This window comes from Lonchura striata, chromosome 32 (assembly GCF_046129695.1).
Source record: "Lonchura striata isolate bLonStr1 chromosome 32, bLonStr1.mat, whole genome shotgun sequence".
Taxonomy (NCBI): Eukaryota; Metazoa; Chordata; class Aves; order Passeriformes; family Estrildidae; genus Lonchura; species Lonchura striata.
In genome coordinates, this window is record NC_134634.1 from 5,187,594 (window position 1) to 5,209,231 (window position 21,638).

At 70.5% G+C, this 21,638-nt stretch overlaps 3 protein-coding genes across 3 annotated transcripts; 1 reads left to right on the forward strand and 2 right to left on the reverse strand.

The window, feature by feature from the left end:
- Positions 1–324: 324 nt before the first annotated feature.
- VAMP8 (vesicle associated membrane protein 8) lies at positions 325–3,190 on the reverse strand. The gene is made up of 3 exons (XM_021544824.2): positions 3,159–3,190; positions 2,191–2,376; positions 325–567 (listed from the first exon to the last, which is right to left on the reverse strand). Exons 1-3 carry the CDS (start codon positions 3,159–3,161, stop codon positions 424–426), a joined length of 333 nt encoding a protein of 110 aa, XP_021400499.1. The 5' UTR covers positions 3,162–3,190; the 3' UTR covers positions 325–423.
- A 125-nt stretch (positions 3,191–3,315) lies between these two features.
- On the forward strand, positions 3,316–16,395 carry GGCX (gamma-glutamyl carboxylase). Its single transcript, XM_077789210.1, has 19 exons — positions 3,316–3,470; positions 3,571–3,640; positions 3,733–3,820; positions 4,000–4,294; positions 4,968–5,215; positions 5,627–5,785; positions 6,896–7,061; positions 7,478–7,556; positions 7,627–7,733; positions 8,181–8,344; positions 9,134–9,393; positions 9,553–9,684; positions 10,670–10,821; positions 12,032–12,201; positions 12,351–12,481; positions 12,599–12,746; positions 14,266–14,455; positions 15,698–15,886; positions 16,310–16,395. The coding sequence occupies exons 1-18, from the start codon at positions 3,316–3,318 to the stop codon at positions 15,861–15,863; spliced, it is 2,880 nt and encodes a 959-aa protein (XP_077645336.1). The 3' UTR covers positions 15,864–15,886; positions 16,310–16,395.
- Positions 16,240–21,258, reverse strand: MAT2A (methionine adenosyltransferase 2A). Its single transcript, XM_021544834.3, has 9 exons — positions 20,964–21,258; positions 19,535–19,612; positions 19,336–19,458; positions 19,144–19,256; positions 18,928–19,071; positions 18,637–18,855; positions 18,201–18,383; positions 17,993–18,126; positions 16,240–17,658 (listed from the first exon to the last, which is right to left on the reverse strand). Exons 1-9 carry the CDS (start codon positions 21,052–21,054, stop codon positions 17,556–17,558), a joined length of 1,188 nt encoding a protein of 395 aa, XP_021400509.1. The 5' UTR covers positions 21,055–21,258; the 3' UTR covers positions 16,240–17,555.
- Positions 21,259–21,638: the final 380 nt, after the last annotated feature.

Sequence of the window (21,638 nt, forward strand, 5' to 3'; positions counted from 1 at the left end):
CCATGTCCCCCCATGTTCCCGTGTCCCCCCTTGTCCCCCCATGTCCCTCTGTGTCCCCCCGTGTCCCCCCATGTCCCCCCGTGTCCCCCCATGTCCCTCTGTGTCCCCCCGTGTCCCCCCATGTTCCCGTGTCCCCCCATGTTCCCATGTCCCCCCATGTTCCCGTGTCCCCCCACTATGTCCCCCCGTGTTCCCCCATGTCCCCCCCGTGTCCCCCCGTGTCCCCCGTGCCCCCCGTGTCCCCCGTGTCCCCGTGTCCCCCCGTGTCCCCCCGTGTCCCCCCGTGCCCCCCGTGTCCCCCGCCACAGGCACACACGAGTCCCGTGGCTGTCCCCATCTGTATTTGGGCCCGGGGTGGCCGTGTCCCCGTGTCCCCGTGTCCCCGTGTCCCCGTGTCCCCGTGTCCCCGTGGGGACGGTGCCTCTAGGTGGGGATGGTGCCGGTGGCCAGGAGGATGATGAGGATGAGGACGATGACGCCCACGAGGCCGAGGATGACGAGCAGCTTCACGTTCTTCCACCAGAAGCGCCGGGCCATCTTCTGGGACGTGGTGCGGAAGTGCTCGGACTGCGGGGACAGCGCTCAGGGACGGGGGACCCCGGCACCCTGGGGACCCCGGCACCCTGGGGACCCCCGCACCCTGGGACAGTCCTGACACCCTGGGGACCCCCGGCACCCTGGGGACCCCCGCACCCTGGGACAGTCCTGACACCCTGGGGACCCCCGGCACCCTGGGGACCCACGGCACCCAGGGACAGCCCCGGCACCCTGGGGACCCCGGCACCCTGGGGACCCCGGCACCCTGGGGACCCCCGGCACCCAGGGGACCCCCGGCACCCAGGGACAGCCCCGGCACCCTGGGGACCCACAGCACCCAGGGACAGCCCCGGCACCCTGGGGACCCCCAGCACCCTGGGACAGTCCTGACACCCTGGGGACCCCCGGCACCCTGGGGACCCCCAGCACCCTGGGACAGTCCTGACACCCTGGGGACCCCCGGCACCCTGGGGACCCCCGGCACCCAGGGACAGCCCTGGCACCCTGGGGACCCCCGCACCCTGGGGACCCCCAGCACCCAGGGACAGCCCCGGCACCCTGGGGACCCAAATCCTCAGCCACTGGGCACACCTCTGTCACCCAGGCACCCCAAGTGCCACCCCAGGGACATCCTAGGGACACCCCCTGCCACCCCAGGGTCCATGCCATCCCACTGGGCACCCTTGGGGACCCTGCTCCCCCTTGGGATCCCGTGTCCCTGACCTGGGGACCCTGAGGAGCCCCCGGAGGAGCCCTGCACCACCTCGGGGGCTTCGGGACCACCTCGGAGACACCATGCCACCTTCGGGACCTGGGGTCACCTCGGGGAGCTGCGAGCCCACCCTGGTGACCCCGTGCCCACCCTGGTGACCCCGTGCCCACCCTGGTGATTCCGTGTCCCATGTGGGTACCTCATGCACACGCTGGTGGCTCCGTGCCCCCTCTGGTGACCCCTGCCCACTCTGGTGGCTCCGTGCCCCTCTCCTCTCCCGTGCCCCTCTCCTGCCCCGTGCCCCTCCCGTGCCCCTCTCCCGTGCCCCTCTCCCGTGCCCCTCTCCTCTCCCGTGCCCCTCTCCCGTGCCCCTCTCCTGCCCGGTGCCCCTCTCCTCTCCCGTGCCCCTCTCCCGTGCCCCTCTCCCGTGCCCCTCTCCCGTGCCCCTCTCCTCTCCCGTGCCCCTCTCCCGTGCCCCTCTCCTGCCCGTGCCCCTCTCCTCTCCCGTGCCCCTCTCCCGTGCCCCTCTCCCGTGCCCCTCTCCCGTGCCTCTCCCATGCCCCTCTCCCGTGCCTCTCCCATGCCCCTCTCCCGTGCCCCTCTCCCGTGCCCCTCTCCCGTGCCCCTCTCCCGTGCCCCTCTCCCATGCCCCTCTCCCGTGCCTCTCCCATGCCCCTCTCCCGTGCCCCTCCCGTGCCCCTCTCCCGTGCCCCTCTCCCGTGCCCCTCTCCCGTGCCCCTCTCCTCTCCCGTGCCCCTCTCCTGCCCGTGCCCCTCTCCTGCCCGTGCCCCTCTCCCGTGCCCCTCTCCCGTGCCCCTCTCCTGCCCATGCCCCTCTCCCGTGCCCCTCTCCTCTCCCGTGCCCCTTTCCTGCCCGGTGCCCCTCTCCTGCCCGTGCCCCTCTCCCGTGCCCCTCTCCCGTGCCCCTCCCGTGCCCCTCACCGTGGCCTCCAGGTCCTGGCTCTTGCTGTGCAGCTGCTCCAGGTTCTCTCCCCGTGCCAGGATCCGCTCCACGTTGTGGCTCATGGCGCTGGTGACGTCCCGCACCTCCCGCTGCAGCGCCCGCACGCGGCCCGCGCCCCCCGCGCCCACCGGGGACTCCGCCGGGACCCCCGCCGGGACCCCCGCCTGCGGCACGGCCGGGGCTCAGGGCGCCCGGAGCCCCGCGGCTCCGCACAGACACCCACAGCACCCTACAGACACCCACAGCGCCCTACAGACACCCACTGCACCCTACAGACACCCACAGCACCCTATAGACCCCCACAGCACCCTATAGACCCCCACAGCGCCCTACAGACACCCAGTGCACCCCACGGACACCCACAGCACCCTACAGACACCCACTGCACCCTACAGACACCCACAGCACCCTACAGACACCCACTGCACCCTACAGACACCCACTGAACCCCACGGAGCCCCGGGGCGCCCCAGCGCCCTACAAACACCCACAGCACCCCGAAGGCACCCCCGAGCCCCCCACGGGCACCCAAAGGAACCCCCGAGCCCCCCACGGGCACCCAAAGGAACCCCCGAGCCCCCCACGGGCACCCAAAGGCACCCCCGAGCCCCCCACGGGCACCCCAGTGTCCCCAGATCCCCCCTGAGCACCCCAGGGGCGCCCCTCACCCTTTATGGGCACCTCCTTACACACCCGGTGCCCCCGGTGCCCCCGGTGCCCCCCGGTGCCCCCCGGGCCCGCCCCCCGGTGCCCCCGGTGCCCCCCGGGCCCGCCCCCGGTGCCCCCCGGTGCCCCCCGGGCCCGCCCCCCGGTGCCCCCCGGTGCCCCCCGGTGCCCCCCGGGCCCGTCCCCCGGTACCCCCGGTGCCCCCGGTGCCCCCCGGTGCCCCCGGTGCCCCCCGGTGCCCCCCCGGTACCCCCGGTGCCCCCCGGTGCCCCGGGCCCACCATGGTCCGTCCGGCCCCGCTCGGCTCCGCTCCCGCGGCGGCCCCGGACCCGCCCCACCTGCCCGGGGCTTCCGGGAGCGGCGCCGCCGGGCGGGGGCGGGCCGGGGGCGGGCGGGGTCGGGGCGGGGCCGGGGGTCCCGGTGCGGGTCCCGGTTCAATGTCCCGGTTCAGGGTCCCGGTTCAGGGTCCCGGTTCGGGTCCCGGTTCAGGATCCCGGTTCAGGGTCCCGGTTCAAGGTCCCGGTTCAAGGTCCCGGTTCCGGTCCCGGTTCAAGGTCCCGGTTCGGGTCTCGGTTCAGGGTCCCGGTTCAAGGTCGCGGATCAGGGTCCCGGTTCGGGTCCCGGTTCAGGGGTCCCGGTTCAAGGTCCCGGTTCCGGTCCCGGTTCCGGTCCCGGTTCGGGTCCCGGTTCAGGTCCTGGTTCCGGTCCCGGTCCCGGTTCCGGTCCCGGTTCAGGGTCCCGGTTCAGGGGTTCCGGTTCAAGGTCCGGGTTCAGGGGTCCCGGTTCAGGGTCCCGGTTCAGGGTCCCGGTTCAAGGTCCCGGTTCAGGGGTCCCGGTTCGGGTCTCGGTTCAAGGTCCCGGTGCGGGTCCCGGTTCAAGGTCCCGGTTCAGGGTCCCGGGTCGGGTCCCGGTTCCGGTCCCGGTTCAGGATCCCGGTTCAAGGTCCCGGTTCAAGGTCCCGGTTCAGGGTCCCGGTTCCGGTCCCGGTTCAAGGTCCCGGTTCAGGATCCCGGTTCAGGGTCCCGGTTCCTGTCCCGGTTCCGGTCCCGGGTCGGGTCCCGGTTCCGGTCCCGGTTCCGGTCCCGGTTCCTGTCCCGGTTCCGGTTCCGGTCCCGGTTCAGGATCCCGGTTCCTGTCCCGGTTCCGGTCCCGGTTCCGGTCCCGGTTCGGTTCCCGGTTCCTGTCCCGGTTCCGGTCCCGGTTCCTGTCCCGGTTCCTGTCCCGGTTCCGGTCCCGATTCGGTTCCCGGTTCCTGTCCCGGTTTTTGTCCCGGTTCCGGTCCCGGTTCCGGTCCCGGTTTTTGTCCCGGTTCCGGTCCCGGTTCCGGTCCCGGTACCTGTCCCGGTTCCGTTCCCGGTCCCGGTCCCGGTTCGGTTCCCGGTTCCGGTCCCGTTTCGGGTCCCGGTTCGGGTCCCGGTTCGGTTCCCGGTTCCTGTCCCGGTTCCTGTCCCGGTTCCTGTCCCGGTTCAGGTCCCGGTTCGGTTCCCGGTTCCTGTCCCGGTTTTTGTCCCGGTTCCGGTCCCGGTTCCGGTCCCGGTTCCTGTCCCAGTTCCGTTCCCGGTCCCGGTCCCGGTTCCTGTCCCGTTCCCGGTCCCGGTCCCGGTTCGGGTCCCGGTTCGGTTCCCGGTTCCTGTCCCGGTTCCTGTCCCGGTTCCGGTCCCGGTTCGGTTCCCGGTTCCTGTCCCGGTTTTTGTCCCGGTTCCGGTCCCGGTTCCGGTCCCGGTTCCTGTCCCAGTTCCGTTCCCGGTTCCGGTCCCGGTTCCTGTCCCGGTTCCCGTTCCCGGTTCCGGTCCCAGTTCGGTTCCCTGTTCCTGTCCCGGTTCCTGTCCCGGTTCCGGTCCCGGTTCCTGTCCCGGTCCCGGTCCCGGTCCCGGTTCGGTTCCCGATGTGTTGGGGGCGTGGCTTGGCGGGGGTGTGGCACTGGCCCCGCCCTCCTCGCCGCTGATTGGCCGCCCCGCGGTGACGTCAGGGGGGCGGGGCCGCGGCGATGGCGGCGGCGGCGGCGGCGGGTGCGGAGCGGGGCGGGCGGGACCCCCGGGGCCCCGGGACCCCCGACCGGGACCCCCGACCGTGACCCCTGACCTGTGACCCCCGACCGTGACCCCCGACCTGTGCCCCCGGCAGGCCCGGCGCGGCGGAGGCGGCCCGAGCGGGGGGAGGCGGCGGAGCCTCCGCCGAGCCCCACCGGGTCCGCCAAGTCCTCCGGCGGCGGCCCCGGGCCGGCGCGGCGGCTGCTGGGCTTCGAGCTGCGGGAGCTGACGCGGTGGCACCGCTTCGTCCGGCTGCTGCACCGGCCGCAGGACCCCGCCGCGCTCGGCGCTTTCCGCGCGGCCTTCGGTCAGCGGGGCCGGGGAACCGGGCGGGGTGCCGGGGAACCGGGAGGGCCGGAGGGGCTTCGGGGGCACCGGGAGACCGGGGGATGGAGGGACCGATGGGCTCCGAGGGGCACCGGGACAGGGAGACCGCGCACCGGGGAACCACCGGGGAACCACCGGGGAACCACCGGGGGACCACCGGGGGACAGAGCGAGCGGGACCTCGGGGAGACCGGGAGGGCTCGGGAGCGCTGGGGGAGCCGCGGAGGGCACCGGGGGGGCTCCGGGGCTGGGGGAGAGGGGTCCGGGGGTCCCCCCTTGCCGGTGTCCGGCCGTGACACGTCAGCACCGGGCAAAGGTCGGGCGCGGCCCGGCGGGCGGAGGGGTCACGCCGGCCGGCCCGGCGGCCGCTGACCACGGAGCCGCTGGCGCAGGGCTGCTGATGGCGCTGGACGTGCCGCAGGAGCGCGGGCTGGGCCAGCTGGACCGGCGCTACCTGGACGGGCTGGAGGTGTGCCGCTTCCCGCTGCTGCCCTTCCTGGCGCCGCTGCCCCTGGACTGGATGTACCTGCTCTACAGCCTCATGCTCCTGGGTACGGCACGGGCAGGAACGGGAACGGGGCAGGAACGGGCAGGAGCGGGGCAGGAACGGGCAGGATGTACCTGCTCTACAGCCTCATGCTCCTGGGTACGGCACGGGCAGGAACGGGAACGGGGCAGGAACGGGGCAGGAGCGGGGCAGGATGTACCTGCTCTACAGCCTCATGCTCCTGGGTACGGCACGGGCACGGGCAGGAACGGGAACGGGGCAGGAACGGGCAGGAACGGGGCAGGATGTACCTGCTCTACAGCCTCATGCTCCTGGGTACGGCACGGGCAGGAACGGGGCAGGAACGGGGCAGGAACGGGCAGGAACGGGGCAGGATGTACCTGCTCTACAGCCTCATGCTCCTGGGTACGGCACGGGCAGGAGCGGGAACGGGGCAGGAACGGGGCAGGAACGGGGCAGGATGTACCTGCTCTACAGCCTCATGCTCCTGGGTACGGCACGGGCACGGGCACGGGCAGGAACGGGCGGGAACGGGGCAGGAGCGGGGCAGGAACGGGGCAGGAACGGGCAGGAACGGGGCAGGATGTACCTGCTCTACAGCCTCATGCTCCTGGGTACGGCACGGGCACGGGCAGGAACGGGCGGGAACGGGGCAGGAACGGGGCAGGAACGGGGCAGGAGCGGGGCAGGAACGGGGCAGGAACAGGCAGGAACGGGGCAGGAACGGGGCAGGAACGGGGCAGGAACGGGGCAGGAGCGGGGCAGGAACGGGGCAGGATGTACCTGCTCTACAGCCTCATGCTCCTGGGTACGGCACAGTACGGCACGGGCACGGGCAGGAACGGGGCAGGAACGGGAACGGGGCAGGAACGGGGCAGGAACGGGGCAGGATGTACCTGCTCTACAGCCTCATGCTCCTGGGTACGGCATGGGCACGGGCACGGGCAGGAGCGGGCAGGAACGGGGCAAGAACGGGGCAGTGGGGCAGGAACGGGTGGCACCGGGGCAGGAACGGGTGGCACCGGGGCAGGAACCACAGCAGGAACGGGCACTGGGGTGGGAATGGGCCCTGGGACGGGCCCTGGGACGGGCTGAGGAGGCCGGGCACAGGCAGCAGGAGGGGACAGGGACACTCCGGGGTCTGTGCCCGCAGGAGCGCTGGGCATCATGCTGGGCTGCTGCTACCGGCTGAGCTGCCTGGCGTTCCTGTGCCCCTACTGGTACCTGCTGCTGCTGGACAAGACCTCCTGGAACAACCACTCCTACCTCTACGGGCTGCTGGCCTTCCAGCTGGCACTGCTGGGCGCTGACCGCTACGGGTGGGCACCGGGGGGCTGCGGGGACCCCCGGAGCACGGGGGGCTGCGGGGACACGGGGGGACACAGGGGGGCTGAGGGGCAGCAGGGTGGGGACATGGGGCTGGGGGTCCCGTGGGGTGGCCCAGGCCCCAAGGTCCCCATGGCTCTGGTGTCTCCAGGGGGTGGCACAGGTCTTGGGGACCCCCGTGGCGTGGTGTCCCCCTGGGGTGGCACAGGCCTCGGTGTCCCCCTGGGGTGGGTGGCACGGGTCCTGCGGGTGCGTCCCCAGGGGACAGCCCTGTGGCACTGTGTCCCACCTGGTGGGACAGGTGCTGGTGCCACCCCGGGCGTGTCCCCCGTTGTCCCCACGGCTCTGGCAGTGGGTGGCAGTGGCCGTGTCCCCCCGTGTCCCCCCGTGTCCCCCCGTGTCCCCGCAGCTCCGTGGACGGGCTGTTCCGGCCCCAGAAGCGCAACGCCCACGTGCCGCTGTGGAACTACACCCTGCTGCGTGCCCAGGTGGGTGCCACCGCCCGGCCCCCGGGACCCCCCGAGCCCCGGGACCCCCTGAGCCTGGCCCTGCCCCCAGGTGTTCATCGTGTACTTCATCGCGGGGCTGAAGAAGCTGGACGCCGACTGGGTCGGGGGCTTCTCCATGGGGACCCTGGCCCGGCACTGGCTCTTCGCACCCTTCAGGTCAGGGCAGGGGTGGGGAGGGGGCCACGGGGGGCTGGGGAGGGGCTGAGGGTGAGGATGAGGAGGGTGAAGGGCGCTGACGAGGGTGCAGCGGAATCGAGGGGTCCGAGGTGAGGATGGGGAGGGGGTGACGGGAGAGGGACACTGAGGAGGGTGAGGGGAGGATGGGGAGGGGATGAGGGTGAGGCAGGGATGGGATGGGAGATGGGGTTGGAGGATGAGCTTAAGGAGCTGTGATGATGATGATGATGATGATGATGATGATGATGATGATGATGATGATGGGGAAGGGAGGGGGCTGACGGGCTGGGGAAGGGAGAGGAGGGGTACACGAGGGTGGGTGCGGGGTGAGGATGAGGAGTGGCACGGACAGGGGGAGGAAGGTGAGGGAGGGCAGGCCGGGGCTGAGGAGGGGCAGGCCGGGGCTGAGGAAGGCTCCGTGGCCAGGCTGGTGCTGTCGGAGGAGCTGACCAGCCGGCTGGTGGTGCACGGCGGCGGCCTCGTGCTCGACCTCTCCGCCGGCTTCCTGCTCTTCTTCGACGCCACGCGCCCGCTCGCCCTCGTCTTCGTCACCTACTTCCACTGCATGAACTCGCAGCTCTTCAGCATCGGTGAGGGGGCACCCCCAGACCCCCGTGTGCCCAGGGCACCCCCAGAACGGCCCCAACCTGGACGTGGGACCCCTGGGTACCCCCAGACACCCCCAGCCAGGGCGAGCTCCCCTCCACAGCCCCCAAACCTCCCCCCAGTCCTGAGCAGGGGAGCCCAGGCACCCCAAAACACCCCAGCCCTGTGCAGGGACCCCCCCCAAACCTGAACAGGGGTGCCCAGACACCCCAAAACACCCCGGCCCTGTGCAGGGACCCCCCCCAAACCTGAACAGGGGTGCCCAGACACCCCAAAACACCCCGGCCCTGTGCAGGGAGCCCCCCAATTCCTGAACAGGGGTGCCCAGACACCCCAAAACACCCCGGCCCTGTGCAGGGACCCCCTCCAGTCCTGAACAGGGGTGCCCAGGCACCCCAAAACACCCCGGCCCTGTGCAGGGACCCCCCCCAAACCTGAAGAGAGGTGCCTAGGCACCCCAAAACACCCCGGCCCTGTGCAGGGACCCCCCCAAACCTGAACAGGGGTGCCCAGGCACCCCAAAACACCCCGGCCCTGTGCAGGGACCCCCCCAAACCTGAAGAGAGGTGCCCAGACACCCCAAAACACCCCGGCCCTGTGCAGAGAGCCCCCCCATTCCTGAACAGGGGAGCCCAGACACCCCAAAACACCCCGGCCCTGTGCAGGGACCCCCCCCAAACCTGAACAGGGGTGCCCAGACACCCCAAAACACCCCGGCCCTGTGCAGGGAGCCCCAGGCCGGGCGCAGGGGGTCCCTAAGCGTGCTCCCCCAGGCATGTTCTCCTACACCATGCTGGCCACCAGCGGGCTCTTCTGCCGGCCCGCGTGGCCGCGGGCGCTCGTGGCGCGCTGTCCCCGCTGGCTGCGGGGCTGCCTCCCCAGCACGGAGCCCCCCCAGCCCAGCCCCGACTGCCACTACGGGGGCCGGGGGGCGCGGGGCGGCCTTCGGCCTCGCCAGCACTTGGCTGCAGCCTTCACCATCCTCTACGTGCTGGAGCAGCTCTTCCTGCCCTACTCGCACTTCATCACCCAGGTGGGCACCCGGCTGGGCTCTGGGGAGGGTGGGAAGGGTCTGGGGGCTGTGGAGGGCATTTGGGGGGCACTTAGGGTGGTGAAAGGGGAATGGTGGTAGGAATGGGGGTCCCTGTCACCCCCCGGCGCCCCCCTGTGAGCCCCCGCCGTGTCCCCCCAGGGCTACAACAACTGGACCAACGGGCTCTACGGCTACTCGTGGGACATGATGGTCCACTCCCGCTTCCACCAGCACGTCAAAATCACCTACAGGGACGGGCTCACCGGGGAGGTGGGCTACCTGAAACCGGGGGTGAGTGACCCCCCTCACTCCCAAACTGCCCCGTGCCTCGGCTTCCCTGTGCCTCGGTTTCCCTGTGCCTCGGCTTCCCTGTGCCTCAGTTTCCCTGTGCCTCGGCTTCCCTGTGCCTCGGCTTCCCTGTGCCTCGGTTTCCCTGTGCCTCAGTTTCCCTGCAGTACTGCCCCATGCCTCAGTGTCCCCATGCCTCAGTGTCCCCGTGCCTCAGTTTCCCCATGCCTCAGTTTCCCTGTGCCTCAATTTCCCTGTGCCTCAGTGTCCCTGTGCCTCAGTGTCCCCGTGCCTCAGTGTCCCCGTGCCTCAGTGTCCCCATGCCTCAGTGTCCCCGTGCCTCAGTTTCCCTGTGCCTCAGTGTTCCCGTGCCTCAGTGTCCCCATGCCTCAGTGTCCCCGTGCCTCAGTTTCCCCGTGCCTCAGTGTCCCCGTGCCTCAGTGTCCCCGTGCCTCAGTGTCCCCGTGCCTCAGTTTCCCCGTGCCTCAGTGTCCCCGTGCCTCAGTTTCCCCGTGCCTCAGTTTCCCCGTGCCTCAGTGTCCCCGTGCCTCAGTGTCCCCATGCCTCAGTGTCTCTATGCCTCGGTGTCCCCATGCCTCAGTTTCCCCGTGCCTCAGTTTCCCCGTGCCTCGGTTTCCCCGTGCCTCAGTTTCCCTGTGCCTCAGTGTTCCCGTGCCTCAGTGTCCCCGTGCCTCAGTGTCCCTGTGCCTCAGTTTCCCCGTGCCTCAGTGTCCCTGTGCCTCAGTGTCCCCGTGCCTCGGTTTCCCCGTGCCTCAGTTTCCCCGTGCCTCAGTTTCCCCGTGCCTTGGTGTCCCCGTGCCTCAGTTTCCCCGTGCCTCAGTGTCCCCGTGCCTCAGTGTCCCCATGCCTCAGTTTCCCCGTGCCTCAGTGTCTCTATGCCTCAGTGTCCCCATGCCTCAGTGTCCCTGTGCCTCAGTGTCCCCGTGCCTCAGTTTCCCCGTGCCTCGGTTTCCCCCCGCCGCCGCAGGCGTTCACGCAGAGCCGCCGCTGGCGGGACCACGCCGACATGCTGAAGCAGTACTCGGCGTGCCTGAGCCGCCTGCTGCCGCGCTACAACGTCAGCCAGCCCCAGATCTACTTCGACGTCTGGGTGTCCATCAACGAGCGCTTCCAGCAGAGGTGGGGCCGGGCACGGGGGCACGGGGGGCACAGGACGGGCCGTGGGGGACCCGCGGGTGGGCCTGGGCTGGCACCCCGGGGTGCTGCTGGCAGTTGGGTCTGGGGACGCAGGGACACGGGTGGTGGCTCGTCCCCACAGCTGGACCTGTTGGGGACCCCGCGTGCCCCGCGCTGGGGGCACCGTCACGGCCAGGAGGGGCTTGGGGGCACGCCAGACGTGGGATTTGGGGGACACAGGGTTTGGGGGCACACACGGGATTTGGGGGACACAGGGTTTGGGGGCACACACAGGGTTTGGGGGCACACACGGGATTTGGGGGACACAGGGTTTGGGGGCACACACGGGATTTGGGGGACACAGGGTTTGGGGGCACACACGGGATTTGGGGGACACAGGGTTTGGGGGCACACACGGGATTTGGGGGACACAGGGTTTGGGGGCACACACGGGATTTGGGGGCACATCACAGACAGGATTTGGGGGCACACATGGGATTTGGGGGCACACGTGGGATTTGGGGGCACATCACACACGGGATTTGGGGGCACACGTGGGATTTGGGGGACACAGGGTTTGGGGGCACACGTGGGATTTGGGGGCACACACGGGATTTGGGGGCACACACAGGGTTTGGGGGCACATCACACATAGGCTTTGGGGGCACACACAGGGTTTGGGGGCACACACGTGGGATTTGGGGGCACACGTGGGATTTGGGGGCACATCACAGGGTTTGGGGGCACACACGGGATTTGGGGGCACACACGTGGGATTTGGGGGCACACACGTGGGATTTGGGGGCACACACGGGATTTGGGGGCACACACAGGGTTTGGGGGCATATCACACACAGGGTTTGGGGGCACACACGGGATTTGGGGGCACACACGGGATTTGGGGGCACATCACACATAGGATTTAGGGGCACACACGTGGGATTTGGGGGCACACACAGGGTTTGGGGGCACACACGTGGGATTTGGGGGCACACACAGGGTTTGGGGGCACATCACACATAGGATTTGGGGGCACACATGGGATTTGGGGGCACACACAGGGTTTGGGGGCACATCACACACGGGATTTGGGGGCACACACGGGATTTGGGGGCACACACAGGGTTTGGGGGCACATCACACATAGGATTTGGGGGCACACACAGGGTTTGGGGGCACACACGGGATCCGGGCTCTCTCCCCGTCCCCTCAGGCTCGTGGACCCCCGCGTGGACCTGGTCCGTGCCCCGTGGTCCCCGTGGACCCCCACGCCGTGGCTGCTGCCGCTGCTGGTGGATCTGTCGCCCTGGCGCCAGCGGCTGCAGGAGCTGGAGGCGCAGCTGGACGGACACACGGACGCCGTGTTCATCGCAGACTTCCCCGGTGGGGCCGGGGGGCCAGGGAAGGGGGGACAAAGGGGCCTGGCGTGGGGTGATCCCGAGGTCGAGGGGGTTTTGGGGTCCCTGAGGAGGCAGGGGTGAGGCACGGGGGTCCCGGGTCCGGGTGGGGGTACAGCGCCGGCCGCGTTGCAGGCCTGCACCTGGAGAACTTCGTGAGCGAGGACCTGGGCAACACGAGCCTGCGGGTGCTGCGGGGGCAGGTGCTGGTGGAGCTGGTGGAGCAGCAGCAGAACCGCTCTCTGCACGAGGGCGAGGGGATGCAGGTGAGGCTCGGGGGTCCCGGGGATGCAGGTGAGGCTCGGGGGTCCCGGGGATGCAGGTGAGGCTCGGGGGTCCCGGGGCACTGGGGGTCCCGGGGGCGCTGACGGCCGCTCCCCCAGCTGCCGGCGGGGCAGTACCACAAGGTGCACACGGTGTCCCCCGAGCCCTCGTGCTACATGTACCTGTACGTGAACACCACGGCGCTGGAGCTGGAGCGGAACCTGACGCGGCTGCGGGAGCTGCGGGAGCGCGTGCGCAACGGCACCGGTGAGACCGGGGCGCCCCGGGCAGCTGGGCACCCCGACACCCCACGCCCGGGAACCCGGAATCCTTGCCTCGCTTCCTGGGACCCCGAAATCCCCATCACCCGACGCCCTGGGGGACCCCAAAAGCTCCGTCAGCTCAGCAGGGTCGTGACGAGCCCAGTCCGTGTCACTGGGCTGGGGGGACAGCAGGGTCCCCCAATTCCTGCCACCTCATTCCCTGGCGAGCAACAGCACGGGAGAACGGGTGGGGGGACAGCAGGGTCCCCCAATTCCTGCCACCTCATTCCCTGGCGAGCAACAGCACGGGAGAACGACGGGGACGGCCAGTCCCTGTCACCCAGCTGGGGAGATCACGGAAACATCCCAGCTCCCATCATCACACCGGGGGGTTTTTGGGGACCCCCAGAATCCTGTCACCCAGCTGGGGAGGTCACAGCAATGACCCATCTCCCATCACCGCCCCGGGGGGGTTTTTGGGGACCCCCAGAATTCAATCACCCAGCTGGGGAGGTCACGGAAATGTCCCAGCTCCCATCATCAGACCAGGGGGTTTTTTGGGGACCCCCAGAATCCCCCATCACCTGCATGGGGAGATCACGGCAATGTCCCAGCTCCCATCACCATATCAGGGGGTTTTTTGGGGACCCCCAGAATTCAGTCAGCCAGCTAGGGAGATCAGAGCAATGTCCCATCTCCCATCACTGCCCCGGGGGGCTCGTGGGGACCCCCAGAATTCAGTCACCCAGCTGGGGAGATCAGAGCAATGTCCCATCTCCCATCACCGCCCCGGGGGGTTTTTTGGGGACCCCCAAAATTCAGTCACCCAGCTGGGGAGATCAGAGCAATGTCCCATCTCCCATCACTGCCCCGGGGGGCTCGTGGGGACCCCCAGAATCCCCTGTCACCCAGTTGGGGAGATCACAGCAATGTCCCAGCTCCCATCACCGCCCCGGGGGGTTTTTTGGGGACCCCCAGAATTCAATCACCTGGGGAGATCAGAGCAATGTCCCAGCTCCGATCACCATATCAGGGGGTTTTTTGGGGACCCCCAGAACCCCCCATCACCTGCATGGGGAGGTCACAGCAATGTCCCATCTCCCATCACTGCCCCAGGGGGCTCGTGGGGACCCGCAGAATCCCCTGTCACCCAGTTGGGGAGGTCACAGCAATGTCCCATCTCCCATCACCGCCCCGGGGGGTTTTTTGGGGACCCCCAGAATTCAATCACCTGGGGAGATCAGAGCAATGTCCCATCTCCCATCACCAGACCAGGGGGTTTTTTGGGGACCCCCAGAACCCCCCATCACCTGCATGGGGAGGTCACAGCAATGTCCCATCTCCCATCACTGCCCCAGGGGGCTCGTGGGGACCCCCAGAATCCCCTGTCACCCAGTTGGGGAGGTCACAGCAATGTCCCATCTCCCGTCACCGCCCCGGGGGTCTCATGGGGACCCCCCGAATCGCCGGCACTGAGCCGGGGTGGGGATCACCGGCACCCACGACCCCCCGTCCGTCCCCAGAGCCGGCGCCGCTGCCCCCCGCGCTGCGGCCGCTGCTGGGGGAGCCGCCGCCCGGGGGCAGCCCGGTGGACCCGCTGGTGTCGCTGCTGCTGCGGCGGGAGCGGCGGGAGCGGCGGCGGGAGCGCGGCTCGGGGCCGGCGCGGCGCCTGCGGCGCTTCGTGCGCAGGAAGCTCCTCATCTTCCGCCGCAGGTCAGTGCCGAGCCCCGGGCCGAGCCCCCGGTGCCACCGCTGCCCCCGGTGCCACCGCTGCCCCCGGTGCCACCGCTGCCCCCGGTGCCACCGCTGTCCCCGGTGCCGTGCCCCCGGTGCCACCGCTGTCCCCGGTGCCGTGCCCCCGGTGCCGAGCCCCCGGTGCCACCGCTGCCCCCGGTGCCACCGCTGTCCCCGGTGCCACCGCTGCCCCCGGTGCCACCGCTGTCCCCGGTGCCGTGCCCCCGGTGCCGAGCCCCCGGTGCCACCGCTGCCCCCGGTGCCACCGCTGTCCCCGGTGCCACCGCTGCCCCCGCGGTGCCGTGCCCCCGGTGCCGAGCCCCCGGTGCCACCGCTGCCCCCGGTGCCACCGCTGCCCCCGGTGCCGAGCCCCCGGTGCCACCGCTGCCCCCGGTGCCACCGCTGCCCCCGGTGCCGAGCCCCCGGTGCCGAGCCCCCGGTGCCACCGCTGCCCCCGGTGCCACCGCTGCCCCCGGTGCCACCGCTGTCCCCGGTGCCACCGCTGCCCCCGGTGCCACCGCTGTCCCCGGTGCCGTGCCCCCGGTGCCGAGCCCCCGGTGCCACCGCTGCCCCCGGTGCCACCGCTGTCCCCGGTGCCACCGCTGCCCCCGGTGCCACCGCTGTCCCCGGTGCCGTGCCCCCGGTGCCGAGCCCCCGGTGCCACCGCTGCCCCCGGTGCCACCGCTGCCCCCGGTGCCGAGCCCCCGGTGCCGAGCCCCCGGTGCCACCGCTGCCCCCGGTGCCACCGCTGTCCCCGGTGCCGAGCCCCCGGTGCCACCGCTGCCCCCGGTGCCACCGCTGCCCCCGGTGCCACCGCTGTCCCCGGTGCCACCGCTGCCCCCGGTGCCCTGCCCCCGGTGCCACCGCTGCCCCCGGTGCCACCGCTGTCCCCGGTGCCGTGCCCCCGGTGCCACCGCTGCCCCCGGTGCCACCGCTGTCCCCGGTGCCACCGCTGCCCCCGGTGCCACCGCTGTCCCCGGTGCCGTGCCCCCGGTGCCACCGCTGCCCCCGGTGCCACCGCTGCCCCCGGTGCCACCGCTGTCCCCGGTGCCACCGCTGTCCCCGGTGCCACCGCTGCCCCCGGTGCCACCGCTGCCCCCGGTGCCACCGCTGTCCCCGGTGCCACCGCTGTCCCCGGTGCCGAGCCCCGGTGCCGTGCCCCCGGTGCCACCGCTGTCCCCGGTGCCACCGCTGTCCCCGGTGCCACCGCTGTCCCCGCAGTGCCCTGATGACGCTGATCGCGCTGCGCAACCTGGCGCTGGGCCGCCCGGCCCCGGAGCGCCTGGCACGGGAGGTTGCCTTCGCCAGCTGGCGCGGCGAGGACGAGGACGAGGAGGAGGCTCGGCCCGAGAGCGACGGGGGAGCCCCGAGGGGCCCCGAGCTCTGAGCACCCCAAATAAACGCGTTTTCGTAAGCCAGAAATCCGCCCGTGCCTCAGTTTCCCCGCACGGGCAGCGCCGCTGCCCTGTGCGCTCCCCGGGCACGTTTCTCCCTTCCTGCTCCATCCATCCCGTCTCCCCCTGTGCCCCCCAAACTCATTTCCCGTCCCTCGGTATTTCCCCAAACCCCTCCTGCCCCAGGGCTCATTCCTGCCCTGTCCACTTCCCCCCACCCAGGACCCTGAGCCTCAGTTTCCCCACACACACCCCTCCCCATCTATCTCCCCCATATCCCACTTTTCCTTGTACCCCAATTTCTCCATCTCCCCGGTGCCTCAGTTTCCAAAATCCCTCAGCTGCCCCCCCACGCGCACTCCAGGTGGCTCCGTCTAACCCATCGCTTTTATTGAGATTCTTTTTCTTTTTTCTTTTAAATTCATTTTTGGATTCTCAGTGGATCAAAACATTCGGACGAAACCTCCCGAAAAGAGTAAAACCGAGAGAAAAAAAAACCAAAAAAATAAAAATCTCTATCCTGAAGGGCAGGAGAAAGGCGCCGCTGCCCCCCAAGGCACTCTGGGGCCGGAGCCCGGGCGGGCAGTAAACAAGCCGGCTTCTCTGTACCACACCGGCCACAGCGCTGTGCCCGGGCACCCGGCGCCCCGCAAACCCAAAGCCGCCCGCTTTCACCCCAAACTGCGGGGGGCGGCGGCAGGGCGGCGGGAGGGGAAGGGGCGGCTTTCTTCAGGGCTCAGGAGCTGCCGGCTGAGCGCGGGGACTTCTCTGTACTCACGCCCCCGCCTCGGCGCACAATAAATACACCAAACCTTCAAGTATCAAGCGCCAAATGCCCCCCCTGTGTCCCCCCACCAAAATCCGGGCAAAGCTGGGGGGTTGGAGGGGTTGTGCAGTTGGGGAGTCATTTCAGCTTTTGGATTAAAACCCCAAAAAAAAAAAAAAAAAAAGAATGTAAAATGTTTTCCTCTGGTACCGAACCCTCTGCGGGGGGGGGGGGTGTTTGAGGGTCGGTTTTAGCGTGTCCCCCCCCCCACCAAAATGTGCATTTTTGGAACAGAAAGAGGTTAAAAATGAGGGTTAAGAACCAAACCCAGCACCAGCGAGGTCCCAGGGGGGTGGGGAGGTGGAATGGGAAGTGTCTTCCCCACCAGCGGGACGGGGGGAGCCAAAAGGAGTATCCTCCCAGTGGAATGGGGACTGTGGGGGGACACACGGGGAGCCACGAGGGGTTTGTGTGTCCCCCCCTGCAGCAGGATGGGGGGGACAGCGGGAGCTAAAATGGGGGGTGTCCCCCTGATGTAGTGGAATTTGGGGAAAAAGGGGAACGGGGAGTGATAAAATGGGGTATCCCCCCACGGCAGGACCGCTGGGACCCAAAACGGGGCGGCCCTGCCACGGTGGGGGCACGGGGAGGGTGAGAGAGGGCACTTGGGCCTTTTTCCCCATCTCACAGCTCGGAGCAAAGAGAGATTTGTTAAAAACCATCCAGAGGGAACGGGGGGCACACGAGGAGGGGCTCCGGGAGAGGCACGTGGTCCCCACACAACCAAAACGATGGTGAGAGACAATGGGGGGCCGGGGGGCCTGGGGGGGCCGGGAGCTCTTTCCCCCAGAGCCCACGGGCTTCTCTGTAACCTACGCCCGCAGGAGTGGGGGGAAAAGCCCTAACAATGCTTTTCTCCTCAGTATTTTAGCTTTTTGGGCACTTCCCAAGGGAAACTGTCCCTACCAAAGTGGCCATAGGCTGCGGTCCTCTGATAGAGGGGCTTCTTCAGATCCAGATCCCTGGAATACACAATTCCCGACTCAGTGAGGCGGCCCCGGGCTCCGGCCTTCGCCCCTTTCCTTCCCTGCCTGGCCGGGGGTTCCGCAGCGGCGCCTCTGCTCCCTCCCGGCCCCGCGGGGCGGTTGGAGCTTCCCCGGGGCCGCGGGCGCTCCCTGGGCGCCGGGGGAGCTCCAAGCGCTCGGCTCCGGCGGATACTTACCCCGTCCGCGCCCCGAGCGCCTTCTCCGTCCGGCCGAGCGGCTCCGCGCTGGGTCCGGGCGCCGGGCGGTCCCCGGGCTGCTCCGGGAGGGACCCCCGCCCGCCCGCCCCCGCACGGCCCCCCGCGCCCGTTACCTGACGATGACCCCGGGGCGCAGGTCGAAGTTCTTCTTGACGATCTCCAGCAGCTCACGCTCGCTCTTCTGCGAGGTGCCGTAGTGGAAGATGGAGATGGACAAGGGGTGCGACACCCCGATGGCGTACGACACCTGCGCGGGGGCGGCTGCGGGTGAGGCCGGGCCCCGGCAGCCCGGCACCCGCCCGGGCCCGGAGCGGCACCCACCTGGACCAGCACCCTGCGGCACAGCCCGGCCTTCACCAGCGACTTGGCCACCCAGCGCGCGGCGTAGGCGGCCGAGCGATCCACCTTGGTGTAGTCCTTGCCCGAGAAGGCGCCGCCGCCGTGCGCGCCCCAGCCCCCGTAGGTGTCCACGATGATCTTGCGGCCCGTCAGCCCCGCGTCACCCTGTTGGGGACAGCAGCGTCACAACCCGTCCGTGCTGTCACCGTGCTGTCACCGTGGTGTGACCGCTGCCACCGTAACCACGCTGACGCTGCCTCCTGTGCGCCATTCCCACCGCCATCGAGGCATCCTAACTGCCACCACTGTGCCACCCTAAGTGGCACCACTGTCACCCCGTAGTCACACTCCATCACTGTGCCCTCACAGCTGTCGTCACCCCCACAGTGCCACCGGTGCCACCACCACGCCGCCGCACCTGGGGCCCGCCGATGACGAAGCGGCCGCTGGGCTGCAGGTGGTAGATGGTGTCGTCGTCCAGGTACTTGGGGGGCACCACGGCCTTGATGACCTTCTCCTTGAGCGCGTCGCGCATCTCGTCCAGGCACACGTCCTCGTCGTGCTGCACCGAGATGACGATGGTGTGCACCCGGATGGGGATCACGGCCCCGCGGTCCTGCATGTACTGCACCGTCACCTGCCGGGGACGCCAGTCAGCGGCGGGCGGGCCCGCGGGGCTCCCGAGGGCCCCGGCCCCGCGGCTCCTCACCTGCGTCTTGGAGTCGGGGCGCAGCCAGGGCAGGGCCCCGCCGCGGCGCAGCTCGGCCAGCTTGGCGTTCAGCTTGTGCGCCAGGACGATGGTCAGGGGCATGCACTCCTCCGTCTCGTCCGTGGCGTAGCCGAACATCAGCCCCTGCGGCGCGGGGACGAGGGGTCACGCCCGGCCCGCGGCCGCGCCGCGGCGGCCCCGCGGCCCCGGCCTCACCTGGTCGCCGGCGCCGATGTCCTCCTCGCTGCGGTCCAGGTGCACGCCCTGGGCGATGTCCGGGGACTGCTGCTCCAGGGCCACCAGCACGTTGCACGTCTTGTAGTCAAACCCTGGGGGGACAGAGGGGCTCCGGTGAGCCGGTGCCAGCCCGCGCGGCCGCGGAGGCGGCGGCGGCGGCCCGGGACGCACCTTTGGAGGAATCGTCGTAGCCGATGTGCCGGATGGTGTCCCGGACCACCTTCTGGTAGTCCACGTTGGCCCGCGAGGTGATCTCCCCCGCCAGCAGGATCATCCCGGTTTTGGCGACGGTCTCTGCGGGGACAAGGGTGACGTCAGCACGGTGTCACCTCCACGTCACCGCCGGCTGTCCCCCGGCGCCCTTACTCACCGCAGGCCACCTTGGCGTCGGGGTCCTGCTTGAGGTGGGCATCCAGGACAGCATCGCTGATCTGGTCGCAGATTTTATCTGGGGACACGGAGAGCACGAGGCGTCACGGCGGCGTGGGACAGCCCAGCACGGCACAGCCCTTCCTTCCGGAGCCTCCGGCCCAGGGATCGGCGCCCCACAACCCAGGAGCCCCCCAGGGTGCACACAGCCCCCGCCTCTCGCCAGTCTGGAATTCCAGGCACGTCCCAGTTAAGCTCCAGCTCCAGCTAAGCCCTGCGGCACCACTGAGGGGATCGGACCCACATGCCAACTTCCCAAATCCGCAGCGGCTCTGCCTCTGGCCAAAGCTGCCGCAGCCGCGGCCGTGCCCCAGCAGAAGGCAGCTCCCTCCTGCTCCCGGGATGGTTCGTGCGGGTGCGGGTGTCCCGAGGGCCACCCGCGATCCCGGGACTGAAGGTGTCCTTGGCAGCGACCTTCTGGGCAGGTTGTGGGCATAGACAAGGCAGCGCCCAGCTAGCGGGAGGGGAGAAGGATCCCCCGGATGCTTTTTGGTGGGGAAGAGTGAGGAAATGGACCGCAGAGCCTCCTGCGAGCCCCAGAGCAGGCACAGGCTGTGCCCTGGGGTTTGGGGGTTCGAGCCAGGAGGAGCAGAGCTCTGGGGCGCCGCGGGGCCCGAGTGGGATCGGAGCCGATGGGAAGCCGGGAAGTGCCGAGCGCGCCCTGAAAGCGGCTGCTGGAGCTGAGAGGATTCCGGGGTACGGGGTGCGCCCAGGCAGCGGGCGCTGGGCGTTGGCGGCCGCCCCCGCAGATTAACGATTAACGGTCATGTGCCGCGGACCGGCGGGGACAAAGCCCGGGAGAGACCGGCACCGGCCGGTACCGAGCCTGGGGGCTCCGACCACCGCCCAGCTGCGGCGGGACGGCGCATCAGGGGACAGCGCCGGGACTTCATCAGCGGCCGGGCGGCCCCGCCGGGCGCCGTGGGGCGGGCGGAGGGCGACACCGCGGCCCTGCGGCGGGGTGGGGGGGGGGGGTGTGCGGGGGGCACCGGGCCCGCCAGACCGCCGGCACCGGGCGCGGGCACAGCCACGCGGGGGTCCCGCGGGGCGCGGCTGAGTCACGGCTGAGTCACGGCGGCGCGGGCCCGGCCCCGCGGTCCCCCCGTGTCCCGCCCCACGCGGGCGGCACGTGCGCGCCCGGGCCCGCAATGCGGCGAGCGCGCGCCCGCCCCGCGCCGCGCGCGCGCCCGGCCGCGCCCCTCCCCCCGGGCCCACCCGCACTCCCTCCATCCTCATCCTCGCTTCCTTCATCCTCATCCTCACCATCCTCCTCCTCTAACCACCCCCCCCACACACACACACACCCAGCCCCGCCGCCCCCGGCCGCGCCTGCGCGACCGCCGCCCCGCCCAGCCCCGCTCGGCCCGCACCTGGGTGCCCCTCGCCCACGGATTCGGAGGTGAAGAGGAAGGTGCCCTCCTCGATGAACACCTCGTGGAAACCGTTGAGTTGCCCGTTCATGGCGGCGCGATGGGCGGCGACAGGCGGAAGGGGAAAGCGGGAAAGAACAAGAGCGACGGAACCCGAGCGCGGCGGCGATGGACTGAACGCGGCCCCGAGCGCGCCGCCTCTAATTATAGCCTTCTCGCCCCGCCCCGCTGCTGCTCCCAGCCAATGGCGAGCGTCATACGGGCCACGGGGGCGAGGGCCACAACCACTGCAGTCGGGCAGGGGGAGCACGTTACGTAACGCGGAGCTTGGGCTCAACCCCCGGGGCAGTCCTTAGCGCCCCGCCGCCGGCCGGGCACGTACCGGCGTTAAACCGCCGGCCAGGCCGTCTCCTCGGCCCCGCACGGCACAAGGCTGTGGGCGGACACTGATGGCCCCGCCGTACCCTCCCGTGCTGTCTGCATGGCGTCTCCCGCGCGGCCCGGCACCTCGAGGCGCGCGGCAGCGCACGCATGCGCCCGGCGGCGGCAGGGAGCGCGCGTGCGCCGTGCGCGGCCCGCGGGCGGCGAGGACGGCCCCGCCCCCCCGCCGCCATCTTGCGCAGGCCGGCGTCGCCATTGTGCGACCTCGGGCCCGCGGGGACCGACCCCGGCCCG

Bases quoted from the DNA above. Each gene is read 5' to 3' on its own strand.
- VAMP8 (XM_021544824.2), bottom strand. The intron at 568-2,190 runs GTGAGGGGCACG...CTGTCCCCGCAG, and splicing joins GCCAGGACCTGGAGGCCACG to TCCGAGCACTTCCGCACCAC.
- GGCX (XM_077789210.1), top strand. From the start codon at position 3,316: ATGTCCCGGTTCAGGGTCCCGGTTCAGGGTCCCGGTTCGGGTCCCGGT. The intron at 5,786-6,895 runs GTACGGCACGGG...CTGTGCCCGCAG, and splicing joins CTACAGCCTCATGCTCCTGG to GAGCGCTGGGCATCATGCTG. The intron at 14,456-15,697 runs GTCAGTGCCGAG...CTGTCCCCGCAG, and splicing joins CTCCTCATCTTCCGCCGCAG to TGCCCTGATGACGCTGATCG.
- MAT2A (XM_021544834.3), bottom strand. From the start codon at position 21,054: ATGAACGGGCAACTCAACGGTTTCCACGAGGTGTTCATCGAGGAGGGC. The intron at 19,613-20,963 runs GTGCGGGCCGAG...CCGTGTCCCCAG, and splicing joins CGTGGGCGAGGGGCACCCAG to ATAAAATCTGCGACCAGATC. The intron at 18,384-18,636 runs GTGCGGCGGCGT...TGTCCCCAACAG, and splicing joins TCGTCATCGGCGGGCCCCAG to GGTGACGCGGGGCTGACGGG.